General features: G+C 43.4%; 1 protein-coding gene across 2 annotated transcripts in view; it reads left to right on the forward strand.

Moving 5' to 3' along the window:
* Positions 1-13492: 13492 nt before the first annotated feature.
* Positions 13493-18349, forward strand: part of FBXL7 (F-box and leucine rich repeat protein 7) — a 173867-nt gene continuing 169010 nt past the window's right edge. The window contains exon 1 of one of the 2 annotated variants that reach the window (XM_040083721.2): positions 13493-13578. Coding sequence is in view for 1 of the 2 variants with exons in the window: in XM_040083717.2 (XP_039939651.1) it covers positions 15215-15251 (37 nt within the window). In the remaining variant the exon portion in view is untranslated. Of the gene's footprint in view, positions 13579-14699; positions 15252-18349 lie in introns of those variants that run through there. The other variant, XM_040083717.2, reaches the window with a different exon arrangement.

An 18349-nucleotide genomic window follows, 5' to 3' on the forward strand; every position in this document is an offset into this window, starting at 1 on the left:
GGAATTATTTGATCCAGTGTTCACAATAGGGGTTGAGAATTATCCTCCATGGGCCTACCCTGTGGTCTCTCTCTCTCTGAGCCCTCTGGCTCTATTTTTGCCTTGGCCTCGGAGAGACAAACCACAGTCTGAAGGATTTTTCCTCAGGGCCCCAAAGATCCCAGAATGGCTGTGAACCTTTTCCTTTAGAGAGAGCCGGCGCCTGCTGATGGCAAAAGGAAAGTGTCACCCCGGTTTTTCTGAGTTTTTTTAAAGCTTTTTGATTGTTCATAAAATGGAGTCAGACCTTTTAGCTACTGCACAATATTAGGAGCAGTTTTCACTTTTTCTCACACATGTAACATAAACAAATCCTTTGTTTTTCATTCTCTGTCCTTTGTTTGCATATTTCTAACCTGAAAACAATTGTAACTGATGGCTGGTCTGGCCAGTTGGCTAGGGGGTAAAAACTCCAGAAGCCAATCTTCTGCCAGACCCACAAATGTATAAAAAGTAAGAAATAAACAGGCAGAGGGCTCTCCGCCTTGTTCTCCAGCTTGGCGCAGCCTTGTGCTCTCTGAGAGGAACTCTGCCCTGCGAAATCTTTTGTCTCTCGTGTGATTGCTTTGCATGTCCCAGTCACAGGAAAGATCTGCACTTGATCCAGGGGGAATCAGGGATTTATTCAGTCTTTCTCCTGTGGCCCTGCCCCCACAGGGTCAGGAGCCTGGCCCCTGTCCCCCGGCCAAGAGACCAGCTCCACGTGGTCTCCCGGCTTTTATCCAGGGGGAGGGGGCTAGAGGCAGGGACAAGCCACTACTTAATCAGGGATAAGGTGGGAGTGGAACAGAGTTGGATTACATTCCAGTGTGGGAGAATGGGAGGGGAAAAGGAGCAGGGACAAACCTCGGGATACATTTTCCAGGGGAACAGGATGGTACAGAAGAAACCATTACAAAACCCAATATAAAAATGAAATACAATGTAAACCCAAATAATACGCAGCAACACTATCCTTTGTCTCTAACCTAGGTGTGAAGCCAGTTCTATGGAGATCCTGCCTCTACCACTGCCCTGAGTGTCCCCATTCTGTGTGCAGGAGAACCTGTTGTTGAGACAGCCACTGGAACTTCCTGGGGCTCTCACAGATTCTCCTTTGAGAAGGGTTTGATAATGCAGAAGTTTCTGATGATAAAAGACCCATATGGCCTAAGGCTTCCAGAGTTTTTTGGGTGGCTCTTGAGTGTCCACAGGATGTGTATGTTAAGTCAGTCTTTCTTCTCCTGTAGTGCCTAGATCCCTCTGAAAAGGGATCTGGACAGCCTGGTTTGATGCACCAAGGACAATTGTATGAGGTTCAACAAGGCACAGTGCTGCATCCTGCACTTCGGTAGCTTGAAAGCTTCCCTTTGGAACGGGACCTGGGGATGCTGGTGAACAGCTGGCTGAACATGAGCCAGTGTGTGCCCAAGTGGCATCCTGGATTGGGTCAGTAAGAGTGTGGCCAGCAGGACCAGGGCGGTGATTGTCCCCCTGTGTCTGGCACTGCTGAGGTCACACCTTGAATTCTGCGTCCAGTACTGGGTCCCTCAATTCAGGAAGGACACTGAGGTGCTGGAGCTTGTCCAGAGAATGGCAATAGAGTTGGTGAAGGGTTTGGCACACAAGTCCATTGAGGAGCAGCTGAGGGAGACGGGGATGTTTAGCCATGGAGAAGGGAAGAGGAGGATGGGGGTGACATTATCACTTGTTACAACTGCCTGAAGGGAGAGTGGAGTGAGGTAAGCACTGGTCTCTTCTCTCAGGTAACAAGTGACAGGGCAAGATGAAATGGCTTCAAGTTGTGCCAGGAGAGATTTAGACTGGATAACAGAAAAAATTCTTCACAGAAAGAGCTATCCAGGATCAGAACAGGCTGCCCAGCGAAGTTCTGTAGTCGTCATCCCTGGAAATATTTAAAAGGCATGTAGAAGCATGTGGTGCTTGGGAATGGGGTTTAATGATGGACTTTGCAGTGCTGGATCAACAGCTGGACTCAATGATCTTAGAGGTCTTTTCCAACCTAAATGATTCTATGATTCTGTGACACAGAAATGCACTCTGGAACTCCTTAGCATAATTGAATTTTGTGACATGGGAGTGAAAGGAAAAGAAAAACCTATGACCTTGCTAATTGAACAAATAGAATATTCTGACGATGTTACATCATTTTCACATCATTTTACAGGACCTTTCTGACTGTAACCATAATGTAAACTATGACCAGAGGTGCATTTTCAAAGCTCAGTTCTGAAGTTTCTCAGCAATTACTTTCCTTAATTTGAGACTGGTGATGGTAGTTTACCATGTATTACTGCAGCCAGAAAAAAGGTTAAATCTAGACAGTAGACAGACATAGGAAAACCCCTTAACATTTATGTATTTTCTGCAATAGCTTCTCTTTGACTAATCTGAACAGGTTCTTACCTGGACACCTGGGTTTAGGGAAGCAGGCTATTTTTTTTTTTTTTTTTTTTTTTTTTTTTTTCTTGCTAACCATTGTAAAGCCCTTCAACAGCTTCCAGGAATGAAAAAAAATAGAATGTTTAGTATGTTAATTTAAAAAAAAAAAATCCCTGACCTTTCCGTATGAACTTATCTTTTTTCCCCCATGAAGGACAATCTCTTGAAAGCCTGTAGGATTACAGCAGCTGAGTTGGAACATATTAATCACTTCAGATGCAATATCAGATATTTGGGGAAATTACTTTAAGTGTTTTTTTTAAATGTTGACGGATAACAAGGGTGGATAAGTACTCAGAAGAAGACACATTTCTTTAAACAGATACAGAAAAAATCCTGTAGGAGTGGTTTTCTGTTTGCCGTATACATGCAGTTATGCATATATGGAAGTCCACATTTCATTTAACCTTTTATTGATAATTGTTGAAGGCCAAAATAGTAAAATCTTGATTTGTTTCACTTCAGAAAACAACTTTCTCCTTTCAGAGAGGCAAGAGACAGCACAGTTAGTGAAACAGGGCAATGCTGGGTTGAAAATGCTGCCAGTGCAGATGATAGCAGCACTTTGTCTCCCTGGAAATGCTTTGTAGCTTGAGCCATGTCTTGGTCTTGCCCCTTTAGATGTGCTCAGTACAGCTCCCCTGTCCTCCACCGTCTTCTCACAACCTTCCTAAAATGTCTTTCCTGCAAAAGGGAGGGATCCCATGTCAAGTATAAGCTTACAGCTCCTCCTATTTCCCTTTTCCTTTTCCTTAATTTCAGGTTTTCAATATTTTTTAAGCATAACATAAAACATATTGCAGAACTGGCAATTCTTCCTACACATCTTTAAAAGTTCAGATATTTAAAAGTAAATTTAACAGTTTCTTTTGCCCATATTCCTACTGCACAAGTCTACATAAGATGTAGTAAGCTGTGGTTGTTGGTGTCTTGAATTTTTTAAATAAGATCTTGTCAAGGGATTCCTTGTCCACTTCTCAAAGCCTTCAGAAGTACTAGGAGCATCAGAGAAAAGAAGGAAGTGTGTAATACCAACTGGATTGCGTACTTACAGGTTCATTATTCTTCTATTGATTTTTCTTTTCGTTTTTACTTGCTTTCCCCTAGCTCCTTGCTGAAATAGCAGAAACATCTGCCTCTGTTCCTTCATGGAAGAGGATCATTTGTAAGTCCCAGATTTTCCAACAGTATCACTTACTTCTAGCAAACCTCACTCCTGGTCTTCTTAATTTCTTTCCATCTGCTTTTCCTTCAGTCATCTTGATGGGGAGAAAAATGCTTACAATCAACAGTAATGACTTCTTCAGTTGTTATTTATTAAGTCAAGCTTTTTGCAGATAAAGTTTCAAGAAATATATGGCTTGTTGGCTTTGGTTTGTTGTTGTTGTTGTTGTTTTGAAAGATTTATCTTTGAATTGGACATAGTTGAGAAACAAAAGGCAATAATTCCAGAAGTTGATGACAGTATGAGAGGGGGAAGTGGTTTAACTTTTTTTTTCAGTTTTTGTATTTTTTGTATTTTAAACTGATTGATGGTCTAAACCTCTGGTTTGAACTTTTCAGGTGAATAAAGCACAATTTGAATTTGATAGTTGTACACTCAGCTCGAGGAAAAAGTAGAGCTCCAGAAGTTGCTGTTAGAAGCAGTTGCCGTGGGCAGGCAAGGATAGTCCTGCTAGGGCTTGGGAGTTTTGCTCTTGTATTTTGTTTTTTACTTTTGTTTTGGTGAAGTGAACATTTATATTCTTCTTTTCCCATGACTTTTCCCTCTTTTGGCTATGTTGCTCCCTTAGACTCCTACTGGGAAAGCAGCATTGAACTTGCAGTGCTGAAAAGATGATTAATGATAGGCAGAACTGTGTACAGCGTGCACTTTATTTGGGGGGGAGGAGCCGGCAGTGAAATCCTGCATTGGAGAATTCTAGGCAAATGGCGTGTGAAATTGTTGACAAATTGCTCTCATTAAACTCACTAAATGAATTCTTTCATGAGAACACTGGCTTGATATCACCATGTATAATGTAACTTCTACTTGAAATTGTGCGTGCTGCTATTCTTATCTTTTAAACCCTTGTAACAGCTTTAATGTCCTGATAAAGCCAGCCATTGTAGCTGTCTTCACTGTTCAGTACATGGGATGTGAAGGGAAATTTCTGAGGGTGACTTCCATAAGTGGTTTTGAATTATTCATTAATTTATTACTACCATTTTGAACCTGGTCACCAGAGTTCATAAGTGCCAAGAAATGAATTTAGAAATGCCCTAAGTTCCTTGGGCTCTTTATCTTGATCCCTGCCGATGAAAGGGGCAGCAAAAGGACAAAAGTCACAAAAGCCTCTGTTTTAGAATGCAACATCGTATTCTGTTTAGCCTTGTTGATGGCAGAAAACTTCCAGAAAAATTGTCTTAAAGATAGTGGTGTTTGTTAATCCAGGACATTCACCAGCATTTGAGTGTGCACTAGACACTTGCCTTACCAAGCTGAATTCTGGCCATCAGCCTAAATATGCCCAGTTGGGCAAAGAATGAAGTGTGAAGCCATCACAGGGAGAACTGCACAGACTACTGACACCTTCAGAGATGAAGGTCAGGCCATGGCCTAGTGCCCAGGCTTGTGCCTCACACAGCATGTGCCTCTTACCAGGTTTTAGAGTAGTAAAAGAGAAAGTACCCATGCAAAAAGCTACCGCTGTTGGCTGTTTACCTTTGATTAAGCAGTTGCTTTAGCTGCTTCAAATGCATAGGAGATAACAGCCAATACATATTGAAAGATGATCCATGTGATAAAATGTTGAAAAATCTCTGCCCTAAACTGAACTTATACCATGCAGAGAATGACATAAGTATAGCTATAAAGCTGTCTCTGTGTTGAAGGCTGATAGTAATTTTGAAGAGGAATTGTAGTATAGGAAAGGCTATATATTGGATATATTGGATATGGGAATATGGATATATTGTCAACCAGTGATCTACTTGGGGTTAGACTAGATGTGTCTAGTCCTTCTTAGAGCTTACTGCAGGGAGGAATGGAAACTATGCTGTGCAGTTTCCCATGTGTAGGAAAACCTCAGATGAGCGCCATCACTCTGGAAACCTGTTTCCCTGAATGTGGTGTTTCCCTGATGTAAAAGTCTAGAACCTAAAATCTATTCTGTGGCTGTGATATGCTGAAGCTAATGTACAGGTGGTAGGTTGCACTCTTTGCATTATCATCAGGTGTTCCTGTGTGAGCAAAGTTTCGTGATAATGAAATGGGTAGACGACTCCTGGAGCCATCAGGGAGTGGGAAGTGTGGTGAAGGACAGAGTCTCATAAAATGGAAGTGTCCATGAAAGCTAAATTGAAAAATAACGCTTCAGCTATTGGCTCACTTTGTAGTGAGACCTCTTTAATATTCTCTTAACTGCAAAGGACGTGCACAAAAGATTTAATATGTATGAGCAAAAATCTTTAGAATAGTAGATCTGAATGTTAAAAAGGAAGCAATGATACTTTGTTTTCCAGAAGCAGTTCACTGATTTAGTTGAGCCAGAAATTAGCCTGCTAGATGATGTCTCATAAAATTTCTGCTGATATTAAATGCATGCTAGTTGTGCTGGCTTCACATGCGGACACTGTCCTTACAGCAAATTCCCAGATAGTCATAGGCACATGTGTCTTGGTTCTGGCTAGGTAAGGGTAAGTTTTTCCTGGCAGGGGGGACATGGCTGAGGTTATTCTATACCACCTCATGTCATCTTCAGGGGCTGTAGTGGGGAAGGGGTCCCTCCTGGTCACATAGATGGAGGTGAGTTGTGGAGGTAGATTTGTGGTCCTCGTAGTGAGCTCTCATGTGTGAATCACTCGCCTCTTATACGCTCTGTTATTAATACTGTTGCTGTTATTGCTAGTTTCTTATCTCATTGCTCTTTCCAGTAAACTGTTCTTCTCTCAGCCCATGATCTTTACCTTTTGCATCTCCAGTTCTCTCCAGCCCTCCACAGGGAGGGAGAAGAGAGAGTGAGTGAGCAGTGCATGGTTTGGAGTCTTTTAGTGGGAGTGTTACGTTGGGGAATATCAGTCTTAAACCATGACAATATGGGACAATGCAAGCTGTCTGTGGAGGGATGGAAACTGGAGAAGGCAGGGGACCTTTTCACTGAACATGGTGCACTGCATTCTAGAATCACTCATCTGAGACATTTGCCATCCACTGGAGCATTTGCCATAGGCGGAGAGTCTTGATCTCTTCTGTGAAAAACAGAATCACAGAAATCACAGAATGTGTAGGTTGGAAGAGACCTTCAAGATCATAAAGTCCAACTCATGCCTTAACACCTCAACTAGATCATGGCATCAAGTGCCACATCCAATCTTTTTTTAAACATGTCCAGGGAAGCTGACTCCACCACCTCCCTGGGTGCACCTCCTAGCAGAGTGCACAAACAAGACTGTCCTGTTATGTGAGGGAAAGTAGATGTGCTCTTTTAGGGCTGATGCTTCAACTGTTCCTTTGCATCCAGACAGCTGCCATCAGTGTCCTCTGCAGGTTCATGACTGATGTTCACACCTTAGCTTTGTTTCAGCATGTAAATGCTGATGTTTATACATAGACATGCACTTTTCCTTCACTGTGGCGCAGTAGTCCAGCCTGCAGCACTGAAAGAGGTTCTTGTACATGCTTCTTCATGCACCTAGTTTTTTTCAGCATACCACACTGCTGTTTACAAACCAAGTTCTGGTTCTTGGTTAAGAGCACAGGATGCGGTGACAGTGAAGTTAGTGTTAGCAACAACAGAGTTACCATTTACTGGCTTCGCCTTTGGGAGAAGGCACACACAGCTTGCTCTCAGTGGGTGCAAGCTGCCTTGGAAGAAATGTAGTTCAGCTCCACGTGTGCGTTGAGTGACCCAGTGACTGGGCAAGATATGATTCTGCCAGGCCTGTGAGGAGATCTAGGGTCAGCAGAGAGACTTTTATTTCCTCACTAAACCTTATACAGACCTGTCTGTGAATTCTTCACTGAAAGTCAGTCCAAGCTTGGAAGAAAATCCAGGCTGGCTGGGCAGGGAATGACACCACCAAGGGAAAATAAGACATTTTGGCTTCAGGCTGGACAACTCAGGTGCGATGTCTGAGAAAGTTCTGAACCACAAAAAAACCTGATTGAAACTTGGTGAAGCTGCCTTTTGTGTGGCTAAATTTCACTGCCTCTCTTTACGAAAATAAGAAAATTGGGAGGAAGCTCATCAGGGCTGAACAATTTAAGAGCCACTGTGAATTTTCTTAGAATTTTTTGCATTAATATCCGTCTGAGGCAGAAAGAAGGGAGAGAAGGCCAAAGGGTCAGAGGGAGCTTTGTTGGGTGATGTGTCTGGCATACATGGGGCATGAGAAGCTGAGACTACAGCTAGCCAGATGGGAGGAAAGGATGTGAAATGAGGCTTTGGTGTGCATGTGGTGCGGCACTGTTTGTGGGGTCAAAGTAGAAGAAACAGAACTTACGGAGATGCAATGGCCAGAACAAGCTCGGTCTAATGCAGCATCCTTTGTCCAGCACCCTGTAATCCTGCGACACCTGCTGCTTCTTGAGAAGACACACAGCACTGAAAAAATGCTTTGTCTTTTCCCAGTGTTGATTCCTGCAGGCTGTTTCTAGACAGGGGTTTCCAGAGTTTGTCCATATCCCCATGTAGGGAGTGTCCACAGAGTAAAGGTCTACTATGAACAACCTGGGCACGACCTTCACCCTGCTCTGTTTGTGACTGAAAGAAAACCTGGCCAAGCCAGGAAAGAAGGCCACAACTTCTTTTTGAGAAGAAGCATGGACACAACATAGACACAAATGGTGCTTGGAAAGGTGTATGTTTCCATCATTGCTTCTCTTAGTCCGACTAACAGTAGCCTGTTTAGCAGAGTTCAGGTTTCCAACCCTGAAAATCATTTCTAGAGATGACAGTGCGATGAGGCAATGTATCTTAAGTTCATTCTTTGCTCAGTTTTTGGAGAATACACCAGCCAACACTGGTTTTTTTTTTAAAATCCAATGAAAAGCCTCTATGTTAAAATTGTAAGGTAATATATTAGTTGCAAAATGCCAGAATTAATTTTGCTTCTACAGTCCTGCTATGTCTCATTGTGCCTATGCATTAAAATGCCACAATTTACACAACTGGAAAGTGCTCCTGGCACTGAAGGGGTTTTGCAGTGTTGGCTGAAGGCCTCGGGTTTGTTCGTGGTGGAAGGTCTACTGCGGACAAGGCAGGGGAATTCAGGATGGTGTTTCTGGAGCTGTACACAGTCTTCATTCCTGTGTTTTCTAACACTTGAGACTTAGGAACTTGGCTTTTCAAACTCACTATTCTTTTCAACAGATTTTACATGTAATGTAAAACATGTTTCAACACAGTCTGAACTTTAGTTATTGCTTTTGTTGTTGGAAGAAGGAAAAAAATCAAATATGAGTGAGGATTTTCCCCTGTAAAACTGAAAAAAAATCAGCAAAAATGTCTTAAATCTTGGGTTGGTTAAAAACTTTTAAAGATTTGAATTAGTTGAAGTTCTGAAATAAGTTTATACTAAAGCTGGATCTTTATTTGATAGAATTGCCTGTACTTCCTTCAGCCTGTGATCCCATGAGACAAACCTATCAGAATATAAACTCATATTATCCAAAATGTCCAAGAACTCCAGCACCACCTTGATTTAGTGCATTTCAACCAGACCTATTGAAGTAATTGTGGGACCAGAGCCTTTGCTTGGCTGGAGCAGCCTGACCTCATGCAAGTGGATCCTAAGAGAGTTCTCAGCCAGGAGAACAAGCTCTACTAAAAGCTGCCCCTTAAAATACAGTCTGAGCTGTCCCTAGATCCTGCAGCTTTTTAGCCCTGTAGATCAAGTCACTTCTAATGATACTGAGGCTACTAATGAGAAAAGGGCACATACTTTCAAGTCACAGGGCAATGAGGCCATAACTTTTTTCTATAATGATGAAGATAATCTAGACTCTTTCTTTCTTTAGGAGGTACATAGCATTAATGGATCATTTTCTAGTTAATGAAACAATATGCTTTTGATAATGGTTTTAAGTTGCCAGCAACATATTAGTCAAATTTCTTTTGGATTCTTTTTCCCTTTACAATGCCCAAAAGCAGTCAACACAGATATTATCATGAAGAATTCACAATATATATGCAGCCCTATGAACATGGTGATGTAAAAGTAGACTTAATTAAAAAAATATCACTTGGCTTCTGCTGTCATTAAAAGGATACTGATCTTTTAAACATTTTATTTAATTTCAAATTGTGAAATGAAATGCTTAAAATGTTCAAGGAAGGAGAGGAAAGGAAGGTTGGAAAAATCAAAGCTTCTTTCACCAAATAGGAAATTAATCTTAGATTTGCTGCTGGAACTTTAGGACCTTAAATACAAATGGCTTTTAAATTGAACTTTGACATAAGGCCACTTGGAAGTAGCTCAAAGTTTTTGATACTTGTTTATTCTTTTTCCCAAAGATGAAAGCTTAGACCAAAACTGAAGTGGAAAAACCTACTGAAACTGTGGCAAAAATTTCAAAGCCAAATTATTTAGCCCTGGAATTGCTGTGATGATACCTCATGGAAATAGTTCTGCTGCTTTCAATTTTTTTAGTTTTATTTTCTTTATCCAGAACCCTTTATTTGGCTACTTCTTCAAAAATTGCTGTGGTTTTGTTCATGAAATAGAAAAATGGTGCATCATGAGACATGTAATGTACCACAGAGGGAGGCCCATAATGAATACAGATGCAATACAAACATTCTGAGAAATGATTGTAGCAACACATCCAAATAGAAACATTTTGGCCCACAGCTTTTTTATTTTTCCTCAGCTCTAATAATTTCTAAGTTCCTCTTGCTGGGATAGGATACAAGTCTAAGAAAAATGCACTGATCTCTCCTTATGGAGAAGGAAAGCATAGGAAGGCACATCTTATATGGAACAACAAATCTTTTTGTCTTGCAAAACCAGCATTTGATGTTATCCCATCTCATCCTGTCTGAAGTGAGCATGTACTGCTTGGATTAAGAGGCAAAACCACCAAAAGTTGTCCTTGTCCTTACAGAAAGCCCTGTTTTTCCTTTGGATCATTAAAAAAATGGAAGAACTGATGTGCTTTCAGATTCTTTGCACCATTTTGAAGGTGTGAGTGTCTTAAAGGCTTATTGTGAACAGTTTCACATAGGAGTTATATGATATGATTCACACAGCTTAATTCAGTCACAGCCAAGAGACTCCTACCTGTCCTTTTTATTTATATATAAATATACTATGTAGTTTAAGCCAAATAATCACGGTGTAGAAGGTATGGACCAACTAGAAGACAAGGAAAAACTACCTAATTTTGCCAAGAATGAGTGAAACATTTTGAAATTGTTGATAGAAAATATCTTAAGTCTCATGTGAAGGCATCGCAAGGGTACTAAATCCCAAACCATATGTCTGAACATAATAGGCCTCCCAGGGTGCCACAGCAAATTCCACAATGAACCAAGTGTTTGGTAAATACTGAAAGGCTATAAGATGACTCAGTCCTAGATGGAACTTGTAGAGCCTCTTCAAACTAGCATTTCCCAACTTCTCTGCTCATGTTGATGTTTTTGGGCTTATGAAGCTCCAAGTTTACATGCCTTGCATGAAACAGTTACCCATTCTCAGCAGTATCATCTGTGATAGATACATTTCTGGTGAGAGTTTTATGTCTTTATAACAAATTTGGTACTTTACTGTTTCTCCCCGGGTCCTCCACCTCATTCTCCTATAAAAAGAGTGTAACAAGATGTGCAGCAGCAATATTCAGCCCTTCATCAGAAAGCTATGTTCAAATTTCCTAGACCAAGACCTTCTTTTCTCTCTAGGCATTTTTCCCCCCTGGGTGTTTTTGTTTGTTTGCCTGTGTATTTTGTTTTGTTTTGGTTGGTTGGTTTTTGTTTTGTTATTGGGGTGTTTTTTGTTTTATTATTTTTGTTTTTCTTTCCTTTTGGTTCTGGTCATGGTGGAATATTCCTGGGATTTATGTCATAAACTTGACAGAGTGATAATATGTCTTTTTAATATCTTTATTTTTTACAGGACTCCCTCAACAGCTGAGCTTCCTGTCTCATAAAACACCAGCCCATGATGGTTTTTTGATAAGCAAAATTACCCCTTGGCAAAGGGAGTAATTTCAGTTGTGGTCTATCAGATGTTGAATTTGGAGGGAAACTGCTATATTTGCTCTCAAGGAGTGAATTCATAATTTCTGAATGATGTAAAATCATTTACATACAGCTATGTGCTTGGTCTGTGTGAGGTGATGCTTCCAACCAATCTGAGAAATTTCTCTCTTAGATGTCGAAAAGGTTGCAGAGCTTTCTAGAAGTGGGATCACTGGCCTTCCTTGTCCTATGACCCACACAGAAAAGCCTTTGGGTGGTTGACTGCCACGGGATGCAGAACACATGGTGTGGCATGAGGAGCTGAGAGGCTGCCTCAGGAGCGGTTTGCAGCGGGTACTCCCATCGCTGTAGTTCAGGCTAGAATTAAGCACAGCTGTGCTGCACATGGAGCAGGGACACGTGCTGTTTTCAGCCCGCATGTGCTGTCCCACAGCTGGGGACCAGCACTGCCCCGCAGCCCTGGTGGGGGGGATGCTGTGGCTGGGTGTGCTGGCCCACGGCCGAGTTGGGCGTGAGGGTTTGAGGGACAAAGGTAGGCTGCTGTGCCGTAAAAGCCCTACATTTTTTCTTTACCATTCTACTTTGCCTAGGAGAGTTCCTAGGCCAACTCCAAACTTCCCACTCCAAACAAGTATTTGGGGTGCCACAGAGCAGGAAAAAAACTTCTTGGATGTGTGTGTTTGTTGGCAGTCTGTGGGCTCAGGTGTGTGCAGATATTAACCTTGCCCCACAACCTTTTACTGTCTTACAGAAGGCACATTGCTCCCCCGTCCCCTGCCCTGCCTCTGAACAGGTAACTCTCAAAAGGAAAGTAGAGGATGTTAAAAGCAGACACTTGTGTCAAGGCCTGCCTGCTTTGGCACAGTACTGTTTGTTTCATATTAGTGCTTAGAAATTAACCTTTGATTACAGAAACCGTTATTTTTAGAGTGATTCGTATTTTGTTTCAAAGGTCCAAGTCTGGTCATTTGATGAGTGTGACCCCAGAAGACACTATTTTCTTAGACCTTCACTGATTTTTGAGAATTGGAGGGCTTGCACAGCATTGTTATTGTTGTGTTCAGTATTGAATCAGGACCAAAACTTTTTTACAAGGACAAAGTTAATGATGGGTATCTAATGGGATTAGAGCCTCATAAACATTGCCTGATGACTGATCAGTCACCTGTGCTGCTGGTACCTATTTCAGCTTCTGGCAATTTGCCCACCTCTTAATGAAAATGCACTTAAAAAAAAAAAAAAAATACCCCCCCATCCCCAAAACTTCGGGTTTTAGACACCTTTTCTGTAGTGCTGTCAGTGTTGATACTTTGCCTCTGCCATTTCACATGCCATTTGTATAAGTTGACAAATATATAATTAGCTCAGAATTATCTGTACATGCAGTGGTTGTCTTGTGGGAGTTGTGATCTGTTTAGGAAGACAGACTTTTTCATACATAAGATCATAGTGTGGTGCAGGGAAAACTGCTCAACTCATGGTTTTAATCAAGTCAGAATTAATGTGGTGTTTAACAAGGACATGTTGACCTAGCAATCAGTGAGCTCTCTGCTGGGGCTAGTATGAGCAATACAACACATAAAGACCAACCACAGATACTTGCAAAATGTTAGTAAAGAACTTTGAAGCTAATCCTAAAAACTCCTAGTCTCAAACGTGCATTGCTTTGGGCATGCCACTCCCCAGGTTGCGTGGCCTGCAAGCTGACAGTCCTCTTCTGGAAGTGTGGGTCCCTCTATTGCCCCACCTGTCCTGCAGGTACCCATGTAACCACATTTCAGGTACAGTCACATATAGCTGTGCTGCTCCCTGTGCTAACATAAGTGCCACAACCCGCCCTGCTCACCTGGGGATCCCTGCTTGTTACACCCTGACCTGCCACCAGACAGAGAGCCAGCGCCATCAGCCCAAGGCAGAGGTGAGATACCAGCACCAAACCCAGATTGCCTGCTCTAGTGTCTCTCCGCCTATCACAAACTTTCATCCTTCTTTCTCACTTCTTTTAAACCTGATTCTTTCCCAAAAAGCCACTGGTGACACCCAATTTACGCTTAATCTGGGTAGCAGTTGTGTGGAGCAAACTAAATTGATATTCTTAGCTAACTAAATTGATATTCTTAGCTAGCCCACTGGGGGCAAGTACCCTCTTGGGACTGGCAGTTTTTAACCTGGTCACACACAGTATTATCCTCACTCCCATTAGACAGCGTCTCTTGTTAGCCAGCCCCTTTGGCCGGGCAGAGGCGGTGCGGGCTCTCCTTGTGGAATCCTTGCTTCCCAATGCCGTTGTTTGCGTGGGCGGCACTCAGGAAAGGCACTTATCCCATTAACGACGTCCAGTACCCCTAACAACCCCAGTGTCTAAGAGTCTACCTTTTGGGGTGAAAGAACCAGAAACTGTTTTTTAAGACAGCTGAATTAAATAGAAACATCTCACCCCAGGGGATGAGATGTATCCCTATGGGATACCTGAAGAACTACTTCGGGGAATGTTCAACAGTCGGATATTTTTTCTTCGATGTGGCGGCAAAGGCCGGCAGTGATTCTCAGGAATTGAGTGACTGTGGGAATTTGCAAGGAAAAAAACAGCGCGAACTCCGGAGCAGCCGGAGGGAACGAGAAGATAGCGACCCTGCTGCGCGGCTTCCTCCTACACAGGGCGACATTCTGTCAGCCCCCAGCGAGTTGCACGGGGTCGGGGGTGCCGCGAAGGTGCGGGACGCGGAGGCCCAGTCCTGCCCGTCGGAAGGACACCGGGGCAGGGCTGTCCTGGGCGGGTCTCTGCGAGCAGCCCCCGCTGCCGTCCCCGCCGGGCCGCTCTGTTGGGACAGCGCGGGGGGCAGGGGGAGAACGGCCGGGGAGCGGCCGTGCCGGGCGCTGTGTCTTTAAGGGCCGGGGCCGGCTCCGGGCTCCCCTCCCTCCATCCCCATCCCCATCCCCTCCCTCCCCCGGCCCGGCGGCGCTGGGCGCCGGGAGGAGGCGCCTGCCGCTAACAAAAGTCTGCGGTGGAGGCTCGCTTTCCTCCCGCCCCGGGCAACAAGTGGCTGGCGGCGGCTTCCCGGGGGAGGCGGCTGCAGCAGCGGCAGGGCTGCGAGGAGGAGGAGGGAGGCGGAGCGGCGCTGAAGCATCGGAGGAGTCGAGCGCCAGCCGCGGGGCGATGGAGCCAGCGCCGGGAGGCCGTCCCGCCCGTCCTGCTTGTGGATTATAACTGGAGCCGCCTTCCTGGCCCGGACGCCCCGGCTGGAAACCGGGGCGGGGAGGACGCCTCGATACATCGCTTTTTTGATTCTTTTGCTTTTAAAGTTTGTGGTTTTTTTTTTGTTTTTTTTTTTTTTTTTTAATGTGAGGTGGGCACGGGAGGGTGTCGGCCACCCGGGAAGAAGCGGAGGAAGTAGCAAGGCTGCTTTGGACATGTCGCCGTGAAAAGTTGTGGGGGCTCTTCCCCCCAGCAGTGCCCCAGGGCTGCACTCGGTCCGCCGCGGCCGCTGGGCGCCCCGCGGTAGAGATGCTGAGCGGCGGCGTGGGAAAGCGGCGACGAGCATGAGGGCGGCAGTATGGGCGCGAACAATGGCAAGCAGTACGGCAGCGAGGGTGAGCTGGCGGCGGCGAGAGGGGTGCTGGAGCGGCGGCGGGGGTCGTCCCGGCCGGGCGGGGGTGACCGGGTGGGGGAAGCCGCGGCGGAGTCCTCCTCTCCCCGCCTGGGACGACCCCCGCCCAGTCACATCCGCGATCCGCAACACAATTCTTGGGCTCCTGCTGTGCCCCTTAAAAACACCCTTATTTATTTATTTATTTATTTATTTATTTATTTATTTTGTTATTAGATAGGAGTTTAAGTGCTGCCTCAGCTCATGATGTCGGGGCAGCGGCGCGGCTTGCTGTTCGAAGGCAGCTCATGGCAGCGTTAACTCTAAAAACTTGTAGAATGTTCTTTGTAATCCTTTTCAACTCGTCTTTATATCCCAGGATCCTTATATTATGCAGTATGCTATATGACTGCTTCCTGTCTGAACAGAAAGAAAAAAATTAACCCCGGCAAGGGTTGGGGGGAGAGTTAATGTTCTCCAGCTGTTATCCGTAGATTGTACTCCTGCAATTTCGCTTCAGTGAAACTTTAGTGGGCTTGGTTTTAGATATACAGGGCCTGATTCGCTCTTGTGGAAACCTATTAGTCTCTCTGGAGTTGCATCAGGGATGAATTTCAGCTGCTTTGCTTCTGGTGTGAAGGACTACTGCAACAGTCAGCTGGTGGCAGGCAAACCAATGGCAAGAACAGCAAGTTTGTCTTCCTGCCAGCTGGTTTTAAGCTTTCTTTAACTTCTAGCTGACTTCTATATGTATTGCCCTCCAAGTATTTAGGCAACTCTGTACGATGTATGCCATGCTCTTGGCATATTGGGCAACTGTAAAGGATCACTACCACCCCCTTTTTTGTTATTGGGGGTTTGTAGGGGAGTGAGGGAGAAGATCTTGTGGTCTGCTCCATTCTTTAGGAGTTCAGATGGCATCTGCCAAAGAATACACCTCTTGCATCCAAAATATGCACGAAGATTGTGTAAAAGAAAAGGGAAAGACGCCACTTCTAGAGCAGATTCTGCAGTTCCTTTCATTTATTGCCAAATGAGCTCTGCTTTCTGAGGAGTTGCTGAAGTCAGATGCTTTAATCTAAAGCTATTCTTCCTGTCGTGGGGTTTCAGTCAATTGATACCATCTCTAGAAAAACTCCTGCTTAAGTGAGGTGAACCTGGAAGTTGCAATCAAAGCCTCTTTGGATTCCTCCTGAAAGGGGAAATCTTAGTTTTTCACCAGAGTTGAAAGGGTCATTGTTGATAGTTCTTGTCATGCTGCTGGGGGTTGTTCACCTCAATGACAGGAAGGAGTGGGTGCATGCCTGAGCTTTCCTGTGACTTCAGAAGACTGATTGCTTCAATAAATGTACAGTTTTTCTGGGGGAGAATATGACTGACACAGAGTCTTTTTACAGCCCTTAGTGAGGGGAAGGAGAGATTAACTGTTCCAGAAGTAGCTGATAGGCACTGTGAGGAAGAGGAGGACTTGTACTACCAGGGTGTTCTTAGTTCACCTCTCACCTTCATTCAGAGTGGAGATTGGATCCTGGGAGTGCAGACCATTATCTGTCTTGAGAATTAAGTAGAATAGTGGTTCAAAGTTAAAATAAACTTAAAAGATCCCCAAGCCCCATGAACAAAACTTCATCATTAATGTGCCTTATAGATCATGTTTCCTGGTAACTTCTGTGCATCACCAGTTACTGAGAAACTTGGAGAAACTCTCATACTAGTTTTGTTTCCTGAGTGGTGTGGAGGAGAATAAATCTAAACCTGATAAAGGGAGGCTCTTTTTTTAGTTGTTTTTATTTTATTTTTAAATAAACTGCTGAGGCTTTTGGTGCCTTTGGCAAATGACTCAATTGCTGTAAAAAGTTGCTTTTTAGTAGGATGTGATTATGCTCTCAGGTGGAGGGGTAACACCATTTTCTGTGTACTTTAGAAGCAACCTGAATATGCATTTGGAAGTTTGTGGAGCAGTATCTGTGGCATACAATTTTCAGCCTATTGGGCTTTGTAGGCTGCACTATGGTATGTCATTTTAGGTATGGAGAAAAGTACCTTTGCTAGCTGAGCGTCTTAAAGGCTGTTTTCCCATTTGCTGCTTGCTGATATATTAGGTGAGTTTTCAGGAAGACAGCTACAAATGATTTTTAAAATGGCTGGATTTTTTTTCACACAGCTTTCCTTCCTATCTGCTGTGGAACTGCAGAACTTTGTGAACTTGCCCAAATTGATTCTCATCTCAGTGTTGAACAGATACACTACAGTAAGGATAACTCCTGTTCCAGATACCATTTCTAAAATAGAGAGCTTTTATGACCAGCAAATTGGGTGTTACATGGATTGCTACATTGTTGCACTTACCAGTAATAAATTTTTTTTGACGTTCACATCTGTGCAGTATATGTGATAATCTCAGGCAGCTCAGTGTTTGTGACTGATCACATAAACTGCACTGGACTGCCTTTATTTATTTGGTTGGCCAAGGCTTTATTGAATGTGATTTTACTGGAAGCTACAATTGTCATGTTAAGATGCACCGGACAGTTGGATATTTGAGGAGTCAAAATCAGTACATAGTCTGGTATATAACTGACAGTGCCTTTGAATGTGTTTTGTGTTCCATTAGTTTAATTTTCTAAGGCTAAGACTTGCTCTGAATGAAGCTTAAATGTAAATAAAATTGCTTACATGAAAAATCATGTCATGTAGCTGGGATATGAACACAATACTTGTTTAAGGAATTATAATAAATTAATATATAAACAAAACTTTGTTTACAGCAATTTACCGCTTTTTAAATGTAAAATATTAAATACAAATTTACTTTCCTAGTTTTCATTTGGACTTTTAAAATGTTATAAGGCAGATTATTCCTGGAAATCTGTTCACATGAAAAAGATGTGGAGCTTGAGATTTCAGGCTTGTTGTAGCATGCAGACTGAAGTGTTAAAGCTTGAGATGGGTCTTTCTGAAAGTGTTCCAGCAGTTGTCTTTGAGCAGTGTTACTGATGCTGTAGCAAGAAATACACTTTATCATGGAACTTGTAGGGCTTTTGCCTATGCAGATAAACTGATGGAAATCAGAGTCCTACTGCTGTCTTTCACTTTCTTGCC

Source organism: Hirundo rustica, chromosome 1, assembly GCF_015227805.2.
Source record: "Hirundo rustica isolate bHirRus1 chromosome 1, bHirRus1.pri.v3, whole genome shotgun sequence".
NCBI classification, from domain to species: domain Eukaryota; kingdom Metazoa; phylum Chordata; class Aves; order Passeriformes; family Hirundinidae; genus Hirundo; species Hirundo rustica.